The sequence below is a fragment of the Myotis nattereri genome (assembly GCF_964212035.1).
Source record: "Myotis nattereri genome assembly, chromosome: 3".
NCBI classification, from domain to species: Eukaryota; Metazoa; Chordata; class Mammalia; order Chiroptera; family Vespertilionidae; genus Myotis; species Myotis nattereri.
Window position 1 is genome coordinate 196,958,027 of NC_138077.1, and position 23,085 is coordinate 196,981,111.

Consider the following 23,085-nt stretch of genomic DNA (forward strand, 5'->3'; position numbering starts at 1 on the left):
TGGTGGCGGCGGCAACGGCGGAGCCACGTGGTGGGGCCGGGAAGCCGTGGCCGCGGAGCGCCCGGGCGGCTGCCCCAGCTGGGCAGTGCTGCTCCGCGCCGCGCCGCGCCGCCTTCGGTGTCTGCGCTCCCCGCTCCGCGCTCCCCGCTCCCCGCCGGCCGCCCCGGGGCAGGAGGCGCGCCGGGCGCCCGGCCGGTCAGACAAAGGAGGCGCGGCGCGGCGGAGCCAGCGCGCGGGTGGACGGACCATGGACTCCGAGCGCAGGCGGCCCGCCCCGGCCCTGAGGACCCCGCGCTCCTGGCCCCGGCCCTAAGCGCCCGGCCCCGCCGCCCGGGGCGCCCAGCGGCAAGAACGCGGAGACGGCCCGGGGCGGAGGAAGCGACGGCCGCCGAGCTAGAGGGGCGCCGCGGCGGACGGCCTGCGCGGCCCCTGGAGCCATGGGCAAGTGCAGCGGGCGCTGCACGCTCGTCGCCTTCTGCTGCCTGCAGCTGGTGAGCGCCTCGCTCCCGGGCGGCCGGAGCAGGGTGGGGCGCGGCGGGGCGGGGTCCCTGGGCGTGCGGGTGGGTGCTGTGGCTGTGTGTGTGTCTGCTGAGAGTGCCCGGGTGGGGGGTGGTCTGGAGTCACGGAGCGGACGGGCGGAGCCAGCTCCCGCTGGCCGTGCTGTCTCTTTGTGTGCGCTTCTCGCCCGGCGCTCCCCAGTCCGGGAGTGCGCCCTGCGCGCGAGTCCCCGGCCCGCCCCGCGCCTGGGGCTCCACGCGTCGGGCCTCCTGTTGCGGGGTGCGCTGTGGGACTGTGGCTGGCGAGGTGACCCGGGCTGGTTTGTGGATCCGTTGTTATCCCTGCCGTGTGTTTTCCTAGATCGCTCGTTTGTTTGCATGGGTCTCCCTGCCTCTGGGCTTCTGCCTCTGGTCTCCGCCCCGTGAATGTTTCTCACAAAGTCTCAGCTCCTGTGCGTGTCTCTCTGGGTTTCTCTTTGGCAGATCTCTAGATCTGTGACCATTCTGGTCCATGTTCATCCGTGTGAGTGACGATCCTGTTGGGATCTTAGACTCCAAGACCCGCTCGCTCCTTTGTGTTGTTTCTGCCTCCCTTCACCCCCCTGACTGAGCAGGCCTGGGAATGGAGAACCACCTCCCTGGAAAGGGTCACACGGAGGTGCCAGGTACTGGCCAGTCTGACTAACCAGGTGCTGAACCGCCCTCCCTGCTTTGACTGTGGCCACTGTGGCATGGGTGTCCACCAGCCATCAGCTCCACCGGGGCATCAGGGGTGAGGACAGGCAGAGCAGTTCTCTCTCAGGGCTGGCACTGATGGAGTTGGGCATTCGGGGGTGCTCTGGGAGGATGGGAGCATTGAGGACACTGCCCAACCCCAGCTTAGGGAACTCGGGTTCTTGTCTCTGGGAGGCTAGTGGAGTGAATGCAGGAGCTGAAGGGAACTGACTGCCCTTCAGTTCAGGCTCTGGCAGGTGGATTTGGGAAGGTGCTTAATTAAGGAGAGGCCAGGGTCTTCTGCCTACCCTAGAGCTGAGGCCCCACAACAAGGGATTGTTGAAACTGTGCTGCTCCTCTGGGTAGAGACGCATGGGAACCTCCATGGACAAAACTCAAGTCTGAATGTGAGTTATGCCTGCCTCCGTCACCTGGTCTCCACTTTGGCCTGTGCTATGGCCCCTTCTGCACCATAGGTGTGCACAGTAATACAGAGTGAAGCTTTGAGCCTGGATGGGCAGACCTCATTCATCTTGTTTCTCACCTCTTGGGGGCACCAGCCCCAAACTTGCCATCCATGGACCTGCCCTCTTGGGCAGTGGTAGAAACAGCCTAGCTAGAAGACTGTAGCCCTGCTCCCAGCTGTGGGACGCAGGCAAGTGACTTCCCCTCACTCGGCCGTCTTGGTCTGCCGATCTGTAATTGCTCATCCTTGAGGGTTGCAGAGGAGATTAATTAAGATCAGGTAGAATGGAAACTCCAGAAGGGCAGACGCGATTGGTGTTGTTTCCTGCTAAATCCCCAGCAGCTGCAACAGTGCGTGGCATTCCATTAATATTCGTTAAACAAATGAATGAATCCGTTATTTTGGCAACTCCTGGCGCACAGTAGAAACACCCTTCTTTATCTGCTCTGAGGAACATAAAATGCCAACAAGTGCTAAAACTTTTCAGAAGATTCTTTTCTCTGTACTTGTTCGTGTTTAAATTTTAAACTAGAGCTTTTAGCAAGGTAATACACACATATTGTAAAAATGAATAAATCAATAAGTAATCAAACAGAGTAGAAGATAAAGGTAAGTTTCCTTGTATGTCCAGTTTCACACCCCAAAGATAAGTACTATTAATAGTTTGTCCCAGGCTCATTCTGTTGATGATAATAACAATAGTTAGCTTTGCCCTAGCCAGTTTGGCCCAGCGGGCGGATAGAGCATCGGCATGCGGACCAAAGGGTCCCAGGTTCGATTCCAGTCAAGGGCACACACCTTGGCTGCAGCCTCCTCCCAGGCCCAGGCCCTAGTTGGAGCACGTGCAGGATCTAACCAATAGATTGATGTTTCTGTCTTTCCCTCTCTCTTCTACTCTCTCCAAAAGATCAACGGAAAAATATCCTTAGGTGAGGATTAACAAAAATAAATAAATACAAAATAAAAGATGAGGGTTGCAATGATAAATTATTTTTAAAAAATAACAATAGTTAGCTTTAGGGAGCGCTTACTAGGTGTTTGTAAGCACTTTCCCACCCCTTAACTCATTAAATCCTCATAATGACCCTATAAAGTAACTTGCCCAAAGTTCTATAGGTAGGAGCCAGGCTTTGCAGCCAGGCAGCTGACCAGCATCCGCTGTTGCCTTCTTACTTATAAAATACTAGTAAGTAGTTCTGGCCCTGATTAAGTCGGGGGTCCCTTGGGAAGTGCTTACTACTCTCTAGAGCAGTGGTTCTCAACCTGTGGGTCGCGACCCTTTTGGCGGTCAAACGACCCTTTCACAGGGGTCGCCTAAGACCATCCTGCATATCAGATATTTGCATTACAATTCATAACAGTAGCAACATTACAGTTATGAAGTAGCAACGAAAATAATTTTATGGTTGGGTCACAACATGAGGAACTGTATTTAAAGGGCCAGAAGGTTGAGAACCACTGCTCTAGAGAGATGAGGTGGTGAAGGAAGGTAATCTCCCTGCCTCCCACTCACCTGCTTCCATAGCTCTCTCGAGCTAAGCTAAGTCCCACTCTTCCACATAGAGGGCTCACCAGCTCGAGGTGGATCTGGAGTTAGACAGGACTTGGCTGGGATTCTGAATCTCCTGTGTCTTGGCTGGGCAGCCTGTGAGGGTTACATGAGATAATTTGGGGAGGTGCTCAGAAGAGGGACTTGAAAATTGGTCTCTTGGCTCTGTTGCTCTGTCTGAGCGGATTGCAGAGTGAGTCCCTTCAGTTGTCACCCCCAGGAGCCTCTGCTCCCTGGCAGCTTCCGTAAAATGCTCCCAGATGCTGGCATTCACCAGCCTGACATTATCCTAGGACCCAGGGAGAAGGGAGTCTGTTTTCTCACCCAATGGAAAGGGTCAAAGAAGGAAGAGGCTGTTTGTTTCTCAGCTGAAAACTTTACAAGATGAACTGTAGGAGAAGCAGGTAGGGGCTATAACATTCAGGTGGACTCTATAGAGGCAAGGCCTTGGAGTTTGATAGGTCAGACCTGGGTTTGAGTCCTGACTGTCTCTTTCTAGCTGTGATCTCAGGCAAGTTGCTTACCCTCGCTGAGCCACAGTTTTGTCATCTGTTAAGTAGGGTTGTTGCCAGGATTAAGTGCTCATAATGAATTTAGCACTGTGCCAAGCACAGAACGAACCTTAGCTTTTTATTGCTATTATCTTAATGATGTATATACCATGGAATGCTCTCCTGGAGTTGTGGCCCAAGCATCCAGGTGCCCCCCTGCACTCTTCCTTTGTGAGAATCAGCAGGTTTTGGGCTTTGAGCTGAGAGGTAGGAGGCCTGATTCAAGCCCAACTCTGTCACTGACATCCTGTGAACTTGGGCAAGTCTTTTCCCCACTGCAAGCCTCGGTTTTTCCATTTGTAAAAGGGGAAGAACCATTAGCCCCTGTCTCTAGGGTCCCACCAGTTCTGCCCATCAGGGACTCTGGGATGAGGTCTGGGCTGGCCTGGAGGTTTCGATGCATCACAATCTGGTTCCATTCTGTAGAATATCTTTTTTTTAAAAAAATATTGTTATTGATTTCTGAGAAGAAGGGAGAGGAAGAGAGAGATAGAAACATTAATGATGAGAGGGAATCATTGATTGGCTGCCTCCTGCACGTTGGACCGAGCCCGCAACCCAGGCATTTGCCCTTGACTGGAATCGAACCTGGGACCCTTTGGTCCGCAGGCCGACGCTCTATTCACTGAGCCAAACCAGCGAGGGCTAGCATATCTTTTTTAAAAAAACATTATTTTATTGATTTTAGAGAGGAAGGAAAAGGAAGAGAGAGATAGAAACATCCATGATGAGAATCATTGATCGGCCGCCTCCTGCACACCCCATACTAGGGGTCGAGCCCACAGACTGGGCATGTGCCCTGACTGGGAATCGAACCATGACCTCCTGGTTCATAGTTCAATGCTCAACCACTGAGCCACACCAGCCAGACATCTGTAGAATATCTTGGGTCCCTTGGTTTCCTGGCTCCTACTTGATGTATCATCTTGACATTATTAATGCCATTCACTCCCTAATTTTAACGTCTATCCCTTTTCCTTCCCCATCCAGACCCTGCCTTTCTTTCCACCCCCTTCCTGAAACCTTACAGGCCACTGTTCTTCCCGTAAGAGGATGAACCGAGGGGATTTGCCCAAGGGAGTCATCATCAATTTCTTCATCATCGCCATTATTACTCCCATTTCTGGAATCCTGTGCTAAGCACTTTATACGCATTACCTCATTTAACCAAATGAGCTTACATATGTAAAGTGCTTGGCAAAATGCCTGGTACATGTTAGATGGCTGATAAAAGTTAGCTATTTTACTGTTTTTATCCTTCTTACTGTTATTACATGATGGGAGAGATGTTCTTATCCCCTTTTTCAGAGGAGGGAATTGAGGCTCAGAGAGGCGATGAGGTGTGCCTGCGATCACTACGCTAGTCAGTGACGGAACCAGGATCGAGCACTCTTCTGCCTGAGCAGAGAGCCACCCTCTCCGCCCTGTGCCCCGCTGCGGCTCACGTTTAAGCAGTGTGCGACCTCAGACAGGTCTGTTCACTGCTTCAAGCCTCCGCTTCCTCATCTGAAAAGTGAAAACGATAGTATCTCAATAGGATCGCGCGCATGCCTGGCAGCGTGAGCCTGTGAGTGCTCAGTCATCCATCACTGCGGTGGCTGCTCTTGTCCCAGCTCTGTGTGACCTTGGACACATGCATTCACTCCTCTGGAGCCATTTTCTTCCTGTCACGGAGAGTCGTCGCTACCTCTCAGAGCTGTAAAAAGGGCTTAGCCAGTGCCGTATACATAATAGGTACTCAGAAAAGTGGCAGTTTCATTCTCTTCCCTTCTGGAATGTACTTTGCTTTCTGGAAGGTGGTGGGTGAGGGGGGAAATGTGTAGCTTCCTGCTGAGCTGCGAGTAATGGTGTGAAACGTGGTCAACCTGATTGATGTGGTTATTAGGAGAGTGATGGGGAAGACTGGAGGGAGATGGCTCCTGCGGGGGGCCTGCACCCTGAAGCAGCTGCTACGGCAAGCTCATGGCTTCCTGGGGAGCCTCTGGCTCTGCTCTGGGTGCTTCAGGTCCTTGAGCCACGCCTGGGAGTCAGGAGCATGAAACTGTCCAGGCCACTGACCCCTTTAGACAGCTGGGGGCTGGGGGATCAGCTCCCTTTTGCAGATGAACTGAGGACAGACAGTTCTCCAGACCCTTATGATGTCGGCAGAGCAGGGTGGAATGGAGAAGGGGGCCTCTGTGGGACTGGGGGTGGCCCTGGTTCTGTTCCTTTGCAGGGGTGGGTGGGTGATTATTTCAGATAAGCCCCCCATAAATGGCAGCCACTCCAAAATCTGGCACAGAGCCCAGCTGGTGTGGCTCAGTGGTTGAGCGTCAACCTATGAACCAGGAGATCACGGTTCAATTCCCAGTCATGTGCCCGGTTGTGGGCTCGACCCCCCAGCAGGGGGCGTGCAGGAGGCAACAACCGATCCATGATTCTCTCTCATCATTGATGTTTCTACCTCTCCCTTCCTCTCTGAAATCAATAAAAATGAAATAGAATCTGGCCCAGAGCTTGTCAGTCTGCTGCCTTGCTTTGTGACTTCCAGAAAGCCTCTCTTACCCTCTCTGAGCCTTGGCCTCTCTCCTAGAAAGTAGTCAGAACAGCAGCTCCTACCCCATGGCAGTTTGGGGCATTCCATGAGACAGTGCCCGAATAGCACAGTGCCTGGCCGAGGGGATGTGCTCCCGGTGGCTAGCTCTTATTTGCCTTGAGGCTTGGACTAGTCACTTCCGCCCCCCTCTCTGCCTGCATTAGAGATTTAGGGGTCAGAGTCATGCCCATAAACTCTTCAAGTCTTAATTTCTTTATATGGAAAGTGTATGGTTCAGCAGAAATAACAGTAACAATAATAACTACCTTTTTGTTTGGTGTCTGCTATGAGCCAGGCACGGGCTCCTTGTATACCTATCCCTTGTTACTCTCTGGCTTATTCATGGCCACATAGACAGTAGGGACAGAGTGAGGATTCAAACCCAGGCCTAGGACTCCTAGCTTCTACCTTGCATGCCCATTGCTCCCCCTGTGAGATTGTGGGATGCTGGATGTGGAAGGCGATGGGGAAATCTAAATCCTTCCTCGATACACAATATTACTAGATACGCGATATTCTGAGCTACTTATTCAAATGCTCCACAAACCCCGATCCCCATCCCTATTTCTATTCATCCCAATGCTGGTGTTGGGTTTAAGGATACTATGATGCAGGTTGAGAAAAAGTTACCCAGGGAAGAAATTGACCTGTTTTGAAAACTTATCAGCCTTCATAACAACTCTATAAGGTAGATATTGTTTTTATACCCATTTACTGATGAGTATACTGAGGCTCAAAAGAAAGAAGTGACTCGTTGCCAAGGAAACAAGATACAGTCTAGGCTTCAGATGAGTGATCAAGGGAAAGGATGTGAAGACAGTTGTAACATCTGAACCAAACTCTAATCATTGAAGTCTCCTTTCAGGGAGGGGTGGGTGCTAGCAGAGCAGGCTTAGACCAGAGATGTGTTTTTTCAAAGCCAGTTCCAGGCCACAGGGAGTGGAGCTGCCTTTGGTCCTGGGAATCCCAGTCCCAGTGCCCTTGGCCTCCCTCCTTGATCAGGAAGGAGAGGGATGGTGATTCGGAGACAGGGAGAGTCTCAGGCAGCAAAGCAAGTCTCCCTGAGACATACTTCTGCCAGCAAGCACCAGGGTGTTAGAAGAGCTGTATCTGCAGTTGCAGGTGTTAATGGGTTTTCCTGGCCTCCTGACCCCTGCCTCTCAAAGCAGCTGGAGAATCCGGGGGCAGGGAGGTTGGGAAGAGCTTGGGCTTTGGGGTCAGGCTGGGGTTTGAGTTTTACCTCTGCTTCTTTGTAGCTGGGTGACCTTGGGTAAGACACTTAACCGCTCTGAGCTTCCTCCTGCATTTCTCTAAATCAGGATAGTAATCATCTTTTTTTAATTGTTATTGATTTGAGAGAGAGAGAAACATTGATTTGTTGTTCCACTTGTTTATGCATTCGTTGGTTGCTTCTTGTATGTGTCCTGATCGGAGATCAAACCCGCAACCTTGGCGTATCAGGACATCGCTCTAACCAACTGAGCCACCTGCCAGGCAGGATAGTAATAACCTGCCTCAAAGAGTTGACAGAGGCTCCTTTGAGGTAGGATATGCCAAGTAGGAGCTCACGAGGGGTTCACACTGTTGAATGCCCTGGAAATGAGAAAGCAGACTCCATGAACCAATACTGTGGGGTAGGAAATGGGACAGATCCCCTTTTCAGCCAGTAGAAGGCCCAAGTTGGAGCAGAGGTTCTGCTGAATCTTGTGGCCGTGGCTTTGACTGTCCCTTGGTTTTCTATTCTGTAATATGGGGACTGTAGTAAGGGTGACCTGAGATACTGCAGGCAGAGAGCTGGGCACAGAGTCCGGCACTCACTCAGAGGGAGTCAGAAAGGTTTGACCTTCTGTAAAGGGAGAAGGTTGGACTCCAGCTCTGAGTCATCAGTGAGTTCGTCCTTTCCCAGGTGGAGATCTGAGCTGCTGCCACAGCGCCCACCTTGCTGCAGGCAGCAGTGACTGACCGGTGGGGGAGGGTAGGAGGGTGGATGTCAGGCTCTGGAGACAGGAGGAGACTCCTGCCTTTGGTGGCCTGCTCCAGGCTTTACACCTGATGTCAGATTGTCAGGGACCCAGGGGACATCTTTTTTCCTTTTTCTGTTGGAATGAGTGTTTATACTGTCCCCATCCCAAATGCCCACATGGTATGTTTGGTTGTAAAATGAAGCCTCAGACCACAGAGGTTCAGGGCAAGAGGTTCTGACCCATCACTAACCCCTGGTCACCACCAGTGAGCTTCCTGAACTCCAGAAAAACTAAATAGCTGTTGGGTCAGAGAATAAGAATTGCCACTCCCTAACCCTACCCAGAGTTGCATTCAGCAAATATGTCTGAAGACCCCACAAAGTGCTGGGCACAATCCTAAGTGCTGATTCACCTTAGGTACCTACAAAGTATGCCCTCAGCCCGGCTGGTGTGGCTCAGTGGTTGAGCGTCAACCCATGAACCAGGAGGTCACAGTTCTATTCCCAATCTGGGCACATGCCTGGGTTTCAGGCTCCATCTCCAATAGGGGGCATGCAGGAGGCAGCTGAGAAATGATTCTCTCTCATCATTAATGTTTCTATCTCTCTCTCCCTCTTCCCTCCTCTCTCTGAAATCAGTAAAAACATATCTTTAAAAAAATGCCCTCAGCTACAAGCCAGAATCCCACAGTTCTTGTACTCACTTGCTGTGCAACTTGAAGCTGGCCCTGACTCGCTCTGAGCCTCATTTTCTCCACTCTGTGACCCTGGGGATGGGGGAGAGAGTATTGCAGTGGCAGACTGACAATCAGGTGGTGAGTTCCCTGTCCCTGGCAGTGATTAAGAATTTATATGTAAGTGGATGACCACTTGGATGAATAATGGAGCTAATGATGACCCAGGTCCCTTGGAGCCACCAGATGTGGTCTGGGTCCTGAGAGGACAATGGCAATAGTACAAAATGGTAGCTAGTACAAATAATTAAAATTGTGAGCGTTTTTTTGCTCTTCCCATGTGCCTTTGCCTTAAGCATGCTCCACCTCCTCCCACCCCAAATCTCAGAACCTGGCACAGGAAATAGGGGAAATGGGAGTCTAGAGGCACTTTTCTCCTGAGACTATTCTGGGTACCACTTTCTCTAGAAGGGGAGGCCGCCATAGGGTTTTCCGGGTAGGGGTGGTTCCTAAGCCTCTTCTTTTTGGAGGGGGGGGTGTAAGTTCTGCAGCCCCAGCCTGATCCAGAGATGTGGGTTTTCAATTACACAATTAAATGCACAATTAGGCATAATTACCAGTGCTCAGAGCCTGAGACTGCTCATAATAGGCGTGTAATCTACTGCAGCCTCTGTTTATACTACTCAGCGCGCTCCCTAATGATGCCAGGATGCCTTCACACTGTACTGTTGCCATGGAGATGAGCCCGTCACCACCATGCAGGGCTGACAAATGGTGTTCCAGTCCGGGTCCCTGGATTGTTTCTGAGGCCTCTGCAGCCAGCCTGGGAGTGGAGGGGCCAGCCAGGTGGGCCAGGAAGGTGGGTCAGTCCTCCCTGCCCTCTGACACACCCTGCTGGTTTAAGCCAGCCTTAGAGCCGCCAGGGAGGACAGGAGAGGGGAGCTCCCCCCACCCCCCCACCCCCCCACCCCCGCCTCCTAGAGTCTTCAAGCCTTGAGTAGGATGGCCCAGGTCTGTGAAAGGTCTGTGGTCATCTGTGCAAGCTGAGGTCTGGACGCCCGGGGCCCTGCATACAGCAGGTTCCCACACAGGCCTGGGTCTGCCGTGGATTGGCTCTGGGACCTTGGACAAGTCCTCACACCTCTTTGGGGCTCTGTTTCCCCAGGTGTGAAATGAACTCGGGCTCTCTGCATGGAGCGTAGTCTAATAGAGATTTATTGAGCACTTACGCACACTGCCTACTGTTGTAACGGTTTCACCTGTAGTGGCTCATTCACCCTCACTCCACCCTTCTTTAGTGACAGTTGTACAGAAGCAGAACCTGAGGCTGCAGGCAGTGCCAGTGCTGGGGTGCAAACCCGGGCAGTCTGGCTCTAGGCCCCACCCCTAACCTAACAGACAGCCTTGCACACGTCATCTCATAGCTCCTCCGCAGCAGCCCAGAGGTGGGCCGTTGCTATCCCCATTCCCTAGATGCGGCTCTGAGGCTCAGGGAACCGAAGTCATTTGCCAAAAGTCACACAGGAGGCAGTGGCCGAGAGGTTCTGGCGAATGCCAAAGCCCGGATTTCTGACTTTGGCTTCTTAGTGGAAGTCAGGAAGGGGTAAAAGATTTCCTTCCAGCCCTAACCAGTTTGGCTCAGTGGATAGAGCGTCGGCCTACGGACTGATGGGTCCCAGGTTCGATTCCGGTCAAGGGCATGTACCTTGGTTGCGGGCACATCCCCAGTAGGGAGTGTGCAGGAGGCAGCTGATCGATGTTTCTCTCTCATCGATGTTTCTAACTCTCTTCCTCTTCCTTCCTCTCTGTAAAAAATCAATAAAAAAAATATTAAAAAAAAAAAAGATTTCCTTCCACAAGCACATACCAAGGATCCCCATATCCCACCTGGCTGGGCCCCTGCCGCTGAGAAAGCAGAACCAGCACTTTGCTTTGACTTTGAAGGAAATCTGGCCTCATTCCTACCCCATAAACCCACCCTTACCTTGGTCATTAGAAACAGAGCCTGTTATACTAATTTTTTTCTACATTTCTCTGCCACTTGGCACGTTATTATGGACACCTACTATGTGCCAGCTCCTAGGGATGGGTTAGACACAGTGGAGAAATAAGACTGGGCTACAGAGGTTTCCGGGTCAGATGGGCTTGGGTTCAAATCCTACCACTTCATAATGATTTGGGTCAGCTGCTTGACCCATCCTTTGTTGCTTCATCTGTAACAAAGTCACCAATCTGTACCTGGCAGGGTTGTTAACAATATTAGCAATCATATCTACCTACCACTTGCCAAATGCTTCCTATATGCCAGGCACTCGGCTAAGGCCATTATGTGCCCTGGGTGAACCTTCACAACATAGCTTGTCATTCCCATTTAACAGATGAAGCAACTGAGGCTCAAGAAACTTAAGGGCCTTGCCCAGGGCCTCACAGCGGGTGAGTGGTTGAGCAAACATCAACATCCAGAGCCCCTGCTCTTCCCCACCAAGCGTCCTGCCTGCATGGAGGTGTGGGTGTTCCTCCCGCCACTTCCCTGGGGCCCCCAGCTGCCTGGCCAGTTCTCAGAGAAGGAGGCATCTGGGCGAAAGGGCAACCTGAGGGTGAGGGTGACAGTGCCCACCTGGCCCGGCTCCGGGTTCTGTCTAACTGGATGATTCCCACTGACATCCTGAAATCTGGGTTTTCTGAGAGGGGCTGTCAGACATTACCTTTCCCCTACTCTCTACAGCCCGGAAAGCTAGGATTTGCCCGAGACCACGGTGCAAGTCAGTGGCAGAGTTGGAACTGGGACCCCAAGCCAGTTTAGGACACTTCTTGTAACCTTCGTTTTAACTCCCAGCAGTCCTTGGGAGAGAGGGCTTGGGGGCTGTGGTGTGTGTGTTCTTTCAGTGTATGTATTCAGAACAGCTCCCTGCCTAAGCGTTTGTGGGGCAGACACTGGCAGTAGAGATTTGTGGATCAATAAACATCCCTCCCCGCTTCCTCCCTCTTCATTTATTCATGAACTCTGAACTCCTTGGCTCCAGAGAAACTGCCTGGAAGAAAGCAATTAGAGCATAATTAGAACCACTCCTATTATCAGCTCCCAGCGGGAGGGGTGGGGAGGGAGGCTGCTAAGGCTTGGGGATGGCCCTGGGAGTTCCCTGCAGCCCCAACTCCAGCAGCTGCCTGTTAGCTTCTGCTCACTCCGTGGAGCTCAGCCTCCCCGGAGTCCTGGGCACCGTCCACCTTCTGTCCACCGTCCGCAGGGACTAGGACCTCATCCCCAGAGGCATTCGAGCGCTTGATGGGGCTAGGAAGGAGGGTTTCCCCTTGCATACTAAGTGAGAGGAGATGATTTCCAAGTCCTCTCCATGCTGCGCACCCTGGGTGCTCCTTGGCAGGGAGCCTGGGCTGGGCATTGCAGGAAAACCAAGACGCTCATGGCTCCTGCTTTCTAGAAAACATCCCTGTGTCAGCTTGTAGTGAATGAAGACTACACTGGGAAGTGTAAATTACCTCGGGGGTGGGGGCAGAAGAAATCAGGGCTCCATTCGTGGCCCGCTGATTCGTAGTAACAATCACAGTCCCGGCAGTCAGGGTTCACGGAGTGTGTCTGACCCCAGAGCCAGGGCTCTCCCCGCCAGATGTCCCACCAGCAGAGAGAGGTCATCGGAGGCCTTTGCTCCCTTCTCCCTGAGAAAGAGGGAGAGGAAGACTCAGGGAGGCATCAGAAGCAGCTAGAGAGCTTAGTAAAATGCACATTTGTGGACGTTGCCCTGAGTTTCTGATTTAGTAGGTCTGAGACATTTGCGTTTCTAACAAGTTTCTCACTTCAGATGGGAACCCTAGGAGGCGGGTACGCATGTCATCTCTGATGTCCGGTGAGGAGGCCAAGGCTCAGGAAGTGACGGAGCCTGCCCAAGGTGACAGTGCTGGTGCTGGACTCAAACCCAGGCCTCTGGGCCTCCAGGACCTTCATGCTTTGTGCTCTAGCAGGTCTGAGAGCTCCGTTTGCTCTCTTTTGAGCTTCAATTTGGACCTGAGTTGTTCTGAGTTTTCCTGATGCGCTGTGTAGTGTGCCCTCTGCGTCCGTCACATGTCGAATCGTCTTGTTCCTCTTTTTGTCACTGCGCAGCCGAAGAGAGAGTGGGAGAGCCCTGCCACCGATCTGGGTCACTGCCCCAGACAGGAGTACTGGCCCCAAAACCAGCCTTGGCAGCGAAAGGGAAGGCCTGGTAGGTGAGGGCCTCAGGCCTCTTGAGAGAGGCTCCCCGTGGATACAGGAGCCCCTGCTGTGACCAGGGAGGCAGCCCCTCCGCCCTTAGGCTTTGACAAGGAGGGTGTGGCTTCATGAAAGGAAACTGTCGCCTGGAGCCCAAATGCACAGAGGAGGGGATGAAGGGCTCGATACAGTCAGAGGGGGACTGGGGTGCGTGGGGCTCCCTCCTGGGATGGGGATGGGGTACCTGGGAACAAGCAGGCGTCCTTCTTCCCTTGCCCTGTCCCGTCCGAGGGCAAGTTGCCCTAATAACCAGTCCCCCGTCCCTGACCCTCGGTAAGGAGCTGTCCCCTTTCTCCCAGTGACAGGAGGTTACCCTGGCAACAGCCCCTTTGCCCAGCAGGGTCTCTGACTTCCCAGCGGCCCCTTCCCTCACATGTGAAGATAGATTGTTCTGCCACACACAGCATCTCTGTCCACTTGGAGGTGGAAGTCCATGTGGGGCCAAGTTTCAGTTGTGGGCCTTTGACCAGCCCCTCACCAGACTGCCCAGTGATTGCAATCAGGTGCCATTCTGATGTTCTGATCCGCCCCCCCCCACCAACTGCCCGTTTACCACCTATCAATGGCTCCTCCGTGCCTCCAGGAGGAAGTCTAACTAGGGGTGGAGTTGGGGGTCTCAAACCGGTATGCATCAGAAGCAGCTAGAGAGCTTAGTAAAATGCACATTTGTGGACGTTGCCCTGAGTTTCTGATTTAGTAGGTCTGAGACATTTGCATTTCTAACAAGTTCCAAGGTTCCACTGATGATGCTGGTCTGGGGACCACATATTTGAGGACCAGTAGTCTAATCAGTGGGCACTGGGCTGTCCGGCTGGCCCACCAACCCTAGCACGCACCACCTCCAGTCCCTGAGCTCCGGCCACATTGATGGGATTTGGCGTTGGAATCCCGGTAAGCACGCCAGCTTCACCTCACACCCAGTGCCTTTGCATATGCCGTCCTGGCCTCTGGAAGCCCTGCCCCCTCTCTTTAAGGCCAGCTAACCCATTCTTTCCTCTCTGAGCTTCTCTGTACTCCTGCAGCCCCACCACACATCGCTGATTTCATTCGGGCTCTGGCCACACCTTGCCCCCACCTCCTCCATTACTGCAGGCACCACACTGTCGGGATCTGTTCCTGTTTCCACGTGGACGCTCTCCCTAGATGGAGCTCTGTGAGGCTTGGAGAGGTGTCTGAGCATCTGGACCTCAGGCCCGGCCCTCAGAAGGCCCTCAGTGAATGTGTGATATACTTGAATGAACCCTGTGAGCAGACGGAAAGCTGGGTGAATAGTCACAGAGCTTCATGTACTCAGCCAGTCAGGTAGTCATTGTTGCTTACTCTGGGCCAGGCACTGTGCTAGATGCCGGGGTTCAGCGGTGTGGGAGCCACAGCCCCTGCCCCTGTGGGGCTCAGGTGCTCTCAGATCGAGCCGGGTTTGGCCAGTGCTATCCAGGAGAAGATGTTGAGGATCTGGGTGGTACAGAGGGGGCTTCTTAGAGACGCTGGTCAGCGTGGAGTTGAACAGTCTGCAAACAAAGCACAAACCCTCGCGCGGATCTTACGGCATTTACTCCTCCCTGCAGCCCTGCCAGGCAGGAACTGTCATCCCTGTTCCCCGGGTGAGCAAATGGGCCCCGGAGGGGAATTCACTGGGCCACAGTCACAGCAGGCACGTCGCGGTTTGCCGGGATTCCAACGCCAAATCCCAAGCTCTCTCTATTCTCTCTCCTCTGCCCCCCTCCCCCCCGCCCCCCCTCGTGCTGCCTCCAGAGCCCAGGCACCAGGGTGGCCTGAGACTCTGCTTTGGGAACATGTCTCCAGTGAGGATTGACCGGTTTACTCCTGGCAGACCCCAGGCCCCCTGTCCAGTCAGCCCCAAGCCCACTTTCAGGGCCCACTGGGCTTCTCCAGCAGACAGCCCGTGTGGCTGGTGTGTGCACCCCCAGACCCAGGGACAAAAGCTGACTGTGTTGGGAAGAAGGGCAGGTGTGGATGTTGCCTACGCATGTGTCCAGACCTGTGCATGAGGCCCAGAAGGAAGGCAGAGGTGGGAGAGCCGGCTGAAGCTGGAGGATGCTGCTGTCTTCTAGACCAGGGGTAGGCAAACTTTTTGACTCGAGGGCCACAATGGGTTCTTAAACTGGACCGGAGGGCCGGAACAAAAGCATGGATGGAGTGTTTGTGTGAACTAATATAAATTCAAAGTAAACATCATTACATAAAAGGGTACGGTCTTTTTTTTTTTTTTTTTAGTTTTATTCATTTCAAACGGGCTGGATCCGGCCCGCGGGCCGTAGTTTGCCCACGGCTGGTCTAGACAGAGCTTTAAGGAGGCAGAGAAGTTGAAATTCACAGCCTGGCTGTCCAGACCTTATTTAAGAGTTTGTTAGCTTGGTTTATAACTTACTTAGACACTCTTGTCTCGGTCCTGAAGACCCCCAATGTTAGAGAGAAGGGTCTGGGCTTGGTGTGGGGGGCAGGTGCCTGATCTGCTTCGGGCAATTCCAGCTGCTCCAGCCTGTCACCGCCTGTCTGCTCTCAGCGGCCCCCAGTGCCATCTGCGTAGGCTGCTGTCCCCAAGCTGCTACGAGCTGTCATCCCCAAGATAGGCCACCAGGGACACAGGGATTCCCCCAACAAAGTGAGAGGCTTTCTGGGGCCCATCCTGGGCATCATGCCATGGTTGTCAGCTGTGACAGGCTGGGCGGGTTGGCCCCCTGAGGCCTGATGGGACAGGATGAGGTAGGAGGGAGGGGGGCATGGTTTAATCAAGGCCTGCACCAGGTGATGTTGAGACATCCCATTTCTGCTACTCCTCAGGGGTGTGAGCACAGTCAAGTTGCTCAGCCTCTCTGAGCTGAGTTTTTGCATCTGTAAAATGCCTCTTAAGGCTGCTGAGCAAACTCAGTGAGAGAATCCATGAGAAGCACGCAGCACAGCACTGGCACTGAGCCAAGGCGTAGGACGCGGTAGCTGCGGTAATTACGGCTAGCAGGGATCACGGTCAGGCTCCTGGAGGCGGTGCATGTGGGAGGCAGGGCTGTGCTGAGTGGGAAGCTCCCGGGCAGAGGATCCTGGACTTTGGGAGCCAGGAGGGTCCCAGAGAACATCCTTCAACCCTTTGTTTGAACAGACAGGTCCGCAGAGGCCCGGGGAGGCAGTGGGGCATGCTGGGTCCCTTCCGATGCCTGGCATCAGGGTCCTTCATGGACTGTTCCAGGACGCGGGCTGATGCCATCGCTGGAAAGGATCACAGTTGGGTGTGTGATTCCAGACAAAAATACCCTGAACAAAAATGCTCCCCTGCTCGGTTCTGGGCAGCCCTGGGCAAGCGTCTGCAGCTGGAGCCGCTCCCCATGGCCTCCGTGTTTCCAGGCAGAGCTGGTGCGGAAGCAGTGCCAAAGGGGCCCATCAATCCAGGAGGTGCCACTAGATAAGCCATAATGCCACACATGTTCCCAGAAGATGGGGCTCCAACCCCACTCTGACACCTGGTGGCCTCAAGAAAGGGCCTCACTCTCCCCCTCTGGGACACCACTCCCCCTAGCAGGACAGTACGTCTGTTCCTCGTGGACACTGGCGCCAGAAGACCTGGTTCGAACCGCTACCTGCTGTGTGATCTTGGGCAGTTCTCTTCCTTACGCTTCAGTTTCCCATGTGGGAAGCCAGGATGATCTGTCTCTACCTGGCATGCTTTCTGTGAGGATTAAATGAATCAAAGCCTGCTAAGCAAGCAAGAGATACTTGGATATAATAAGCATTAGCTATCATCTTAGTGTCTTTCTGGGGATAAAATGAAACGCCACCTGTAAAGTGCTGTGCTCAGCATATGCACATAGTAGGCACTTACAAACCATTTCTTCCTTTTCCTGTGAAGCCCAGGCCTGCAGATCAGGCAGGGGCCATCCTTAGGAGGGGCCCCCCTCCACCCTTGCTTCCACAGCACACCTCTCCCTCCAGCAGGCTCTGGCCCAGGGCCAGGAGTCAGGAGGCAGCTCCACTCCCCCTTCTCAGCTCCTCTGCCAGCCCTTTAGTCTTCAGCCAGCCTGGGGCTGGAGGCTGGGGTGGGTAGGGGGGCGGGGGGGGGGGGAGGGGAGGCAGATGAGGAGAAGAGAAGTCTCCTGGGGACTGTAGTACCTCTTAGGAGCCTGGGCTCTAGGGCCTGACCCACCTGGTTCATCACAGCTCTGCCCCCTCCAGCTCTGAGATCTCAGCTGCACACCCCCCTCTAGGACAGGGGCAGTGACCCATCCCTCACTCATGGTTGAGGGCAAATGAGAAGGTTCAGGCAAAGTGCTTGGCACAAAGCCTGACAGTAAGTGCACGCAAAATATTAGCCACCATTTTTTGATACTAGTGTTAAAGTTCAGAGCCAGGCATTTTGAAGGGAAACATTTCAGCCCAGTCTCCTGGGGGGGACCCCCTCCCCTGCCAAGCAGGGCTGGACCCTGCACAGGGCTTCTCCACCCTTCTTACTGCTCTGGCTCTCAGGCCCCAAATGACCCCTCCCTTTCCCCTCTTTGGAGCTGGACCAGCACAGAGCACCCCCAGGCCCAGAACTGCTGGGTTACCAGGGAAAGAAGGGGACAGGATGGAGGGATGACACTCCTCCCACTCATTTATTCCTTTTGTCACAGATGAGTCAGAGCAGGAGACCTGCACAGATAAGCAGACCTTTACCACCCTGGAGAGCAAAGGGAAGGGCACCAGGCTGGCAGCACCCCCTTCTCCTCTCTGAGCCTCAGTGTCTGTATCTGTCCAATGGGGCTAATCCCACATTACAGTGGTGACATCAGTCACAGACTGAGCTGTGAAGGCCTGTTTCCGTGTGGGTAGCTGCTGTGGTTCTCTGCTGGAAGGAGAAGCAGGGAGGCTGGGATGGGAGCCAAGGCCGGGACGATAATGGAAGGGGAATCCGGAAGCCCCTGGGAGGGGGCTCTTGACGCCCACCACTGTTGCTAGGCAGACTTCCCCATCTGGCCTTTAGTCTGGCGGGAAGTCAGAAGGGGTTGCTGTTGCCATAGCAGTGAGGCTGGTTTTCATCAGTATTTTCTTCACGGGAGTTTTGGTACAGGAGGTATCACTAAGTCAGGGAACTGGATGTTTTCCTTGCTTTCAGGTCACATCAAGAGGGGCTCAGCCCAGCCCTGGCTGGTGTGCAAAGTGGTTATAGCCCCCGCCTGAGCCCCAAAGGATCATGGGTTCAATTCCCAGTCAAGGACACATACCTGGGTTGTAGGTTCAATCCCTGGTCCCAGTTGGGGCCCATGTAGGAGTCAACCAATCCAGGTCTCTCTCACACCAATGTCTCGCTCTCTCTCTCTGCCCCCCTTCCCTAGCTTCCTTCCACTCTCTCTAAAAATCAATGGAAAAAATATCCTCAGGTGAGGATTAACAAACAAAAAAAGAAGAGGCTTAGCCCAGAGAAATGACCTCCAGCTCTTTTCCAGATATTGACTGGGAGCACTTAACCTGATACCCCCAGTGATGTTTGACCCGAGGCACTCATAGGGTTTGGTGGCCCCCCTCCAGCTGTCAGCTGTTGTCCTGCTCAGCCGCTGCCCCTGCCACATTGGCATCTGGCCATAGGACACAGAAGCCCTGCCAGCCCTTCCCTCTGTTGCCCTGCTCCCTCTCCTTTCCTCTGTCCGAGCCACGGGGATCTTTTCTGGGTCCTTCTGACCGAACTCCCTCCCGCCCCAGGAGTCTCCTCCTCCTCAGCCTTCTTTCCTCGCCAGCCACTCTTCAGATCACTTCCTCTAGAAAGTCTCCCTTGACTATTTCCATCATAGCTCTCATTCTTGGAACCCCTCCTTCAGCGCCCCCCCCCCCCCCCCCACTGAATATAAGCTCCATGAGGACAAGAGCTGTGTCTGGGGTTTTTCCTCCTCCTCCTCTTCCTTCTCCTTCTCCTCTTCCTCCTCCTCTTCCTCTTCTTCCTTCTTCTTGATTGAAGTGTGATTCTCGTACCATAAAATTTACTACTTTAAAGTGTAAAAGCCAGTGTTTTCTAGTATGTTCACAGAGTACCGGTATGTGCAGCATTCACCACTCTCTAACTCCAGAACATTTTCATCCCTCAAAAAACAACAACAACAAAAACACACACACCTCAAACCCACTAGCAGTCACTCCCCATGTTCCCTCCTGCCAGCCCTTGGCTACCATTAATCTACGTTCTGTCTCTCTGGATTTGCCTATTCCTGACATTTTATATAGACGGAATCATACAATGTGTGGTCCTTTGTGACTAGCTTCTTTCACTGAGCATAAAGTCTTCAAGATTCATCCGTGTTGGGCATGTATCAGGATTATTTTGGCTATTCTGGGTCTCTTGCATTTCTATATGAATTTTAGGACCAGCTTATTCATTTCTGGAAAAAAAAAAAAAGGTAGTTGGAATTTTGACAGAGATTGTATTAAATCTGTAAGATCAATTTGGGAGTATTGCCATCTTACCAACATTAAGTCTTCCAACCCGTGAACACTGGATGCCTTTCCATTTAATTTTTTAACAATATTTTATAGTTTTCAGGGTATGAATCTTTCACCTTCTTGGTTGGTTAAATTTATCCTAAGTACTTTATTCTTTTTGCTGCTGTTGTAAATGGAATTTTCTTAATTCAATTTTGGATTGTTCATTGCTGGTGTATAGAAATACAACTGATTTCTGTATATTGATATTGGATCTTGCAACATTGCTGATCTAACTTAGTAGCCCTGAGTTTTGTTTGTGTTTTTTTAATTGATTTCAGAGAGGAAGGGAGAAGGAGACAAAGAAAGAAATATCAGTGATGAGAGAGAATCATTGATTGGCTGCCTCCTGCACGTTCCCCCACTGGGGATCAAGCTGCAACCCGGGCATTTGCCCTTGACCGGAATCGAACCCGGGACTCTTCAGTCTGCAGGCTGATGCTCTATCCACTGAGCCAAACCAGCTAGGGCTGTTTCTTCCTTTCCAATCCAGATGCCTTTGATTGATTTCTTTTTCTTGCCTAATTGGCTAGAATCTTCAGTGCAGTGCTGAATAGAAGTGAGGAGAGCGGACATTCTTGCCTTGTTCCTGAGTTGAGGGGGAACGCTTTCAGACTTTCACCTTTAAGTACGATGTTAGCTGTGGGTTTTTCATACCCTTCACCAGATTGAAAAAGTTCCCTTTTGTTCCAGTTTTGTTGAGTGTTTATGTCATGAAAGGGGCTGTGTCTGTTTGTGCTTTTGCTTGCCACTGTATCTTCAGTGTCTAGTATTGTGGCTGACACTCAATAAATGAGGTGAGAATAAAGGTCTAATGGTGGGCGACAGGGCCAGTCTTCTCACAGTCTTCCTGCAGCGACTCCAGCTGTCCATGGCCCTGACCTCAGGCTTGGATCCTTTCTCCTCACCCACTCCTCTCAGCCTTACCCTGGCCTTGGCCCACAGACTTACGTTCCGGTATGAATGATTCCCATTTCAGATGAGAACACAGCCTCAGCCATGCCGAGTGGCTTACTAGCCGTGTGGCCTGTAAGTGGTGGAGACAGGATTGATACCCAACCTGATAGCATCTCAGGCCGCAGTTCCTGTACCTGCCAGGTTGGGAGGAGGAGAACATTAAGCCACAGGATGCAGATACCGTGCATCCGTGCAGAGCACTGATTCTACCCTGATTTCCGGGGAAGTGAACTAAAGAGGAGGCTCTGTTTAGAGGAGAATGCTGGGTGCATATTCTTTTAAGATAACACAGACTCGCAGAAGAGTCCTCTCTTGCAGCTGTTGGGGATGCTTAGGTGGGAAGGAGGTGGAGCGTGAATGTTGCTGTACTGCTTTTTTTTTTTTTTTAAGATTTTTAAAAAAATTGATTTCAGAAAGAGGAAGGGAGAGGGAGACAGAAACATATGATGAGGGATCATCAATTGGCTGCCTCCTGCACACCCCCTACTGGGGATCAAGCCCACACCCTGGGCATGTGCCCTGACTGGGAATTGAACCGTGACCTCCTGGTTCATAGGTCCACGCTCAACCACTGAGCAACACCAGTCAGGCAGGTGTGTTACTCTTGACCCCACTGGAACAGGAAGCTTGAGCCCTGGGTGTCTCCCCTGTGAGGGGAGAGTTTGATGGTTCCTTGATCTCAGTTATTCTGTTGGATCCACCTTTAACCCAAGAAGCAAGAAGGGTAGGGGTTACGATTCCCGTTTTATAGATGAGGAAATGGAGGCCCTGAACGGGCATGCGATTTGCCCAAGGTCTGAGCAACATAATTCTGAGACCGGCTGTCCCAGAGCCACACCAGAGCCCGGTACAGAAAAGCCAGAGCTGGGAGGAGGCCCAGAAAGGCAGGACTGTTTGGTACGGCAGCATCTTGTCTGGTATCTGACGTGTCTCTACTGCAGGCCAGGAGGGACGGCCACTGTCAGTGCTGGCCTGGCGTGAGGGAGCCCAGGTCAGCTTCGAGGGCGCTTTCTGTGGGAGCCCTGGGGCCCAGCGAACTGAGCCGACATGAGAGGTTTCCAGCTGCTGTGAGGCAGGCAGGCCTCCTGCCCGAGGAGATGGCAGAAGGGCTGCAGGAGGACTCTGTTTTGTCTCATTAGCAAGAAGAAAGGCCTCCGAAAAAAAATGAAAGAAACCTTCCCCAAAGGAAGGCAGCGGGGAATGAGAAAGCTTCCGCGGAGGCTGAGCTAGGTCAGAGCACAAGCCTCCAGAGGCACGGGGCGGAGAGGGGGATGGGGCCCTGGGAGGACTGCGCTCAGACTTGATGAAAGAATGGCATTTGTCAGGTGCCCCTCCTGTGCCAAGTGCCATATTTTGCATCCTTTAAGGTCACCTCTGAAAGGTAGGTTTTAATCTTTTCCTTGTGATAGTGGAGGAAACGGGCTTAGGGGGTGTTACACGCTTGCTGGAGGTCACATGGCTAGCAAATGATGGATTTGAACAGAACACATCTCAGCACCATCAGTGTCACTAGCAGATTCGTTGGGAGGGGTGCCAGTTTCAGCAGAAGGGAGTCAGGCCTCAGTGGGGACACTGCGGGGGGCCCAGCAGCCGTTTGTAGAGCGGAAGAGCTCATGGGGAAGGTGGGGTGGTGGTGGGCAGGCTTCAGAGCCTGCAGGCCTGCGTTGGAATCCTGCCCCTGCCTGCTCTGCGACCTGGAGTCTATTACTTTGCTCCCTGGGCTTCTGTTTCCACATATGGAAATAGCGCCGCTCAAAAGCTGAAAGGAATTGCCCTGGTTGGGTGGCTCAGTTGGTTGGAGTGTCCTCCCGTGCGCCAAAAGGTTGTGAGTTTGATTCCTAGTCGGGGCACATACCGGAGGCAACAGATCGATGTTGCTCTCTCACATCAATGTTTCTCTCATGCTCCCTTCTCTCTCTCTGAAAAACAAACAAAACAAAACCATATCCTCAGGTGAGGATTAAGGGGGGTGGGGGAAGAGTTGAGAGGATTAAATGAAGTGGACATAAGGCAGCCTGTACAGGGCAGGCTCAGTGCCAGCCCCGAAGGGAAGTCCTTGCTCTCTGGGCTTGTGCGGCACTGACACTTGAAGTCCATCGTCTGTGCCCCCAGCACAGGGTGGGGGCGGGGGTGGGGGTGTGTGTGCCATGAATGCTTGGCACGTGAATAAGGAGAGAAAGGGCAGAGCAAGGGGCCAGCTCGGGGTGGAGGGAGCCCTACCTGGCCTCAAAGAGGCCTGCACACCAGGACAACTGTGGTCTCCTCTGAGAGGTCTCAGGCCCTGGATCTTCACTGTGGGCAACATCATCACAGCTAACATGGCTTCTTACCCATGGCTCCAGGCCAGGCGGTATTCTGAGCATTTTACACACATTCCCTCATTTAGGCCTCACAACTACCCCACAAGATGGTACCATTGTCA

At 53.0% G+C, this 23,085-nt stretch overlaps 1 protein-coding gene across 1 annotated transcript in view; it reads left to right on the top strand.

The window, feature by feature from the left end:
- Positions 1-437: 437 nt before the first annotated feature.
- NKAIN1 (sodium/potassium transporting ATPase interacting 1) overlaps positions 438-23,085 on the top strand; it is a gene marked incomplete at both ends in the record, with an annotated part of 38,845 nt that continues 16,197 nt past the window's right edge. Inside the window, one exon of the mRNA XM_081086099.1 lies at positions 438-491. Coding sequence (XP_080942225.1) covers positions 438-491 — 54 coding nt within the window. The remainder of the gene's footprint in view (positions 492-23,085) is intronic.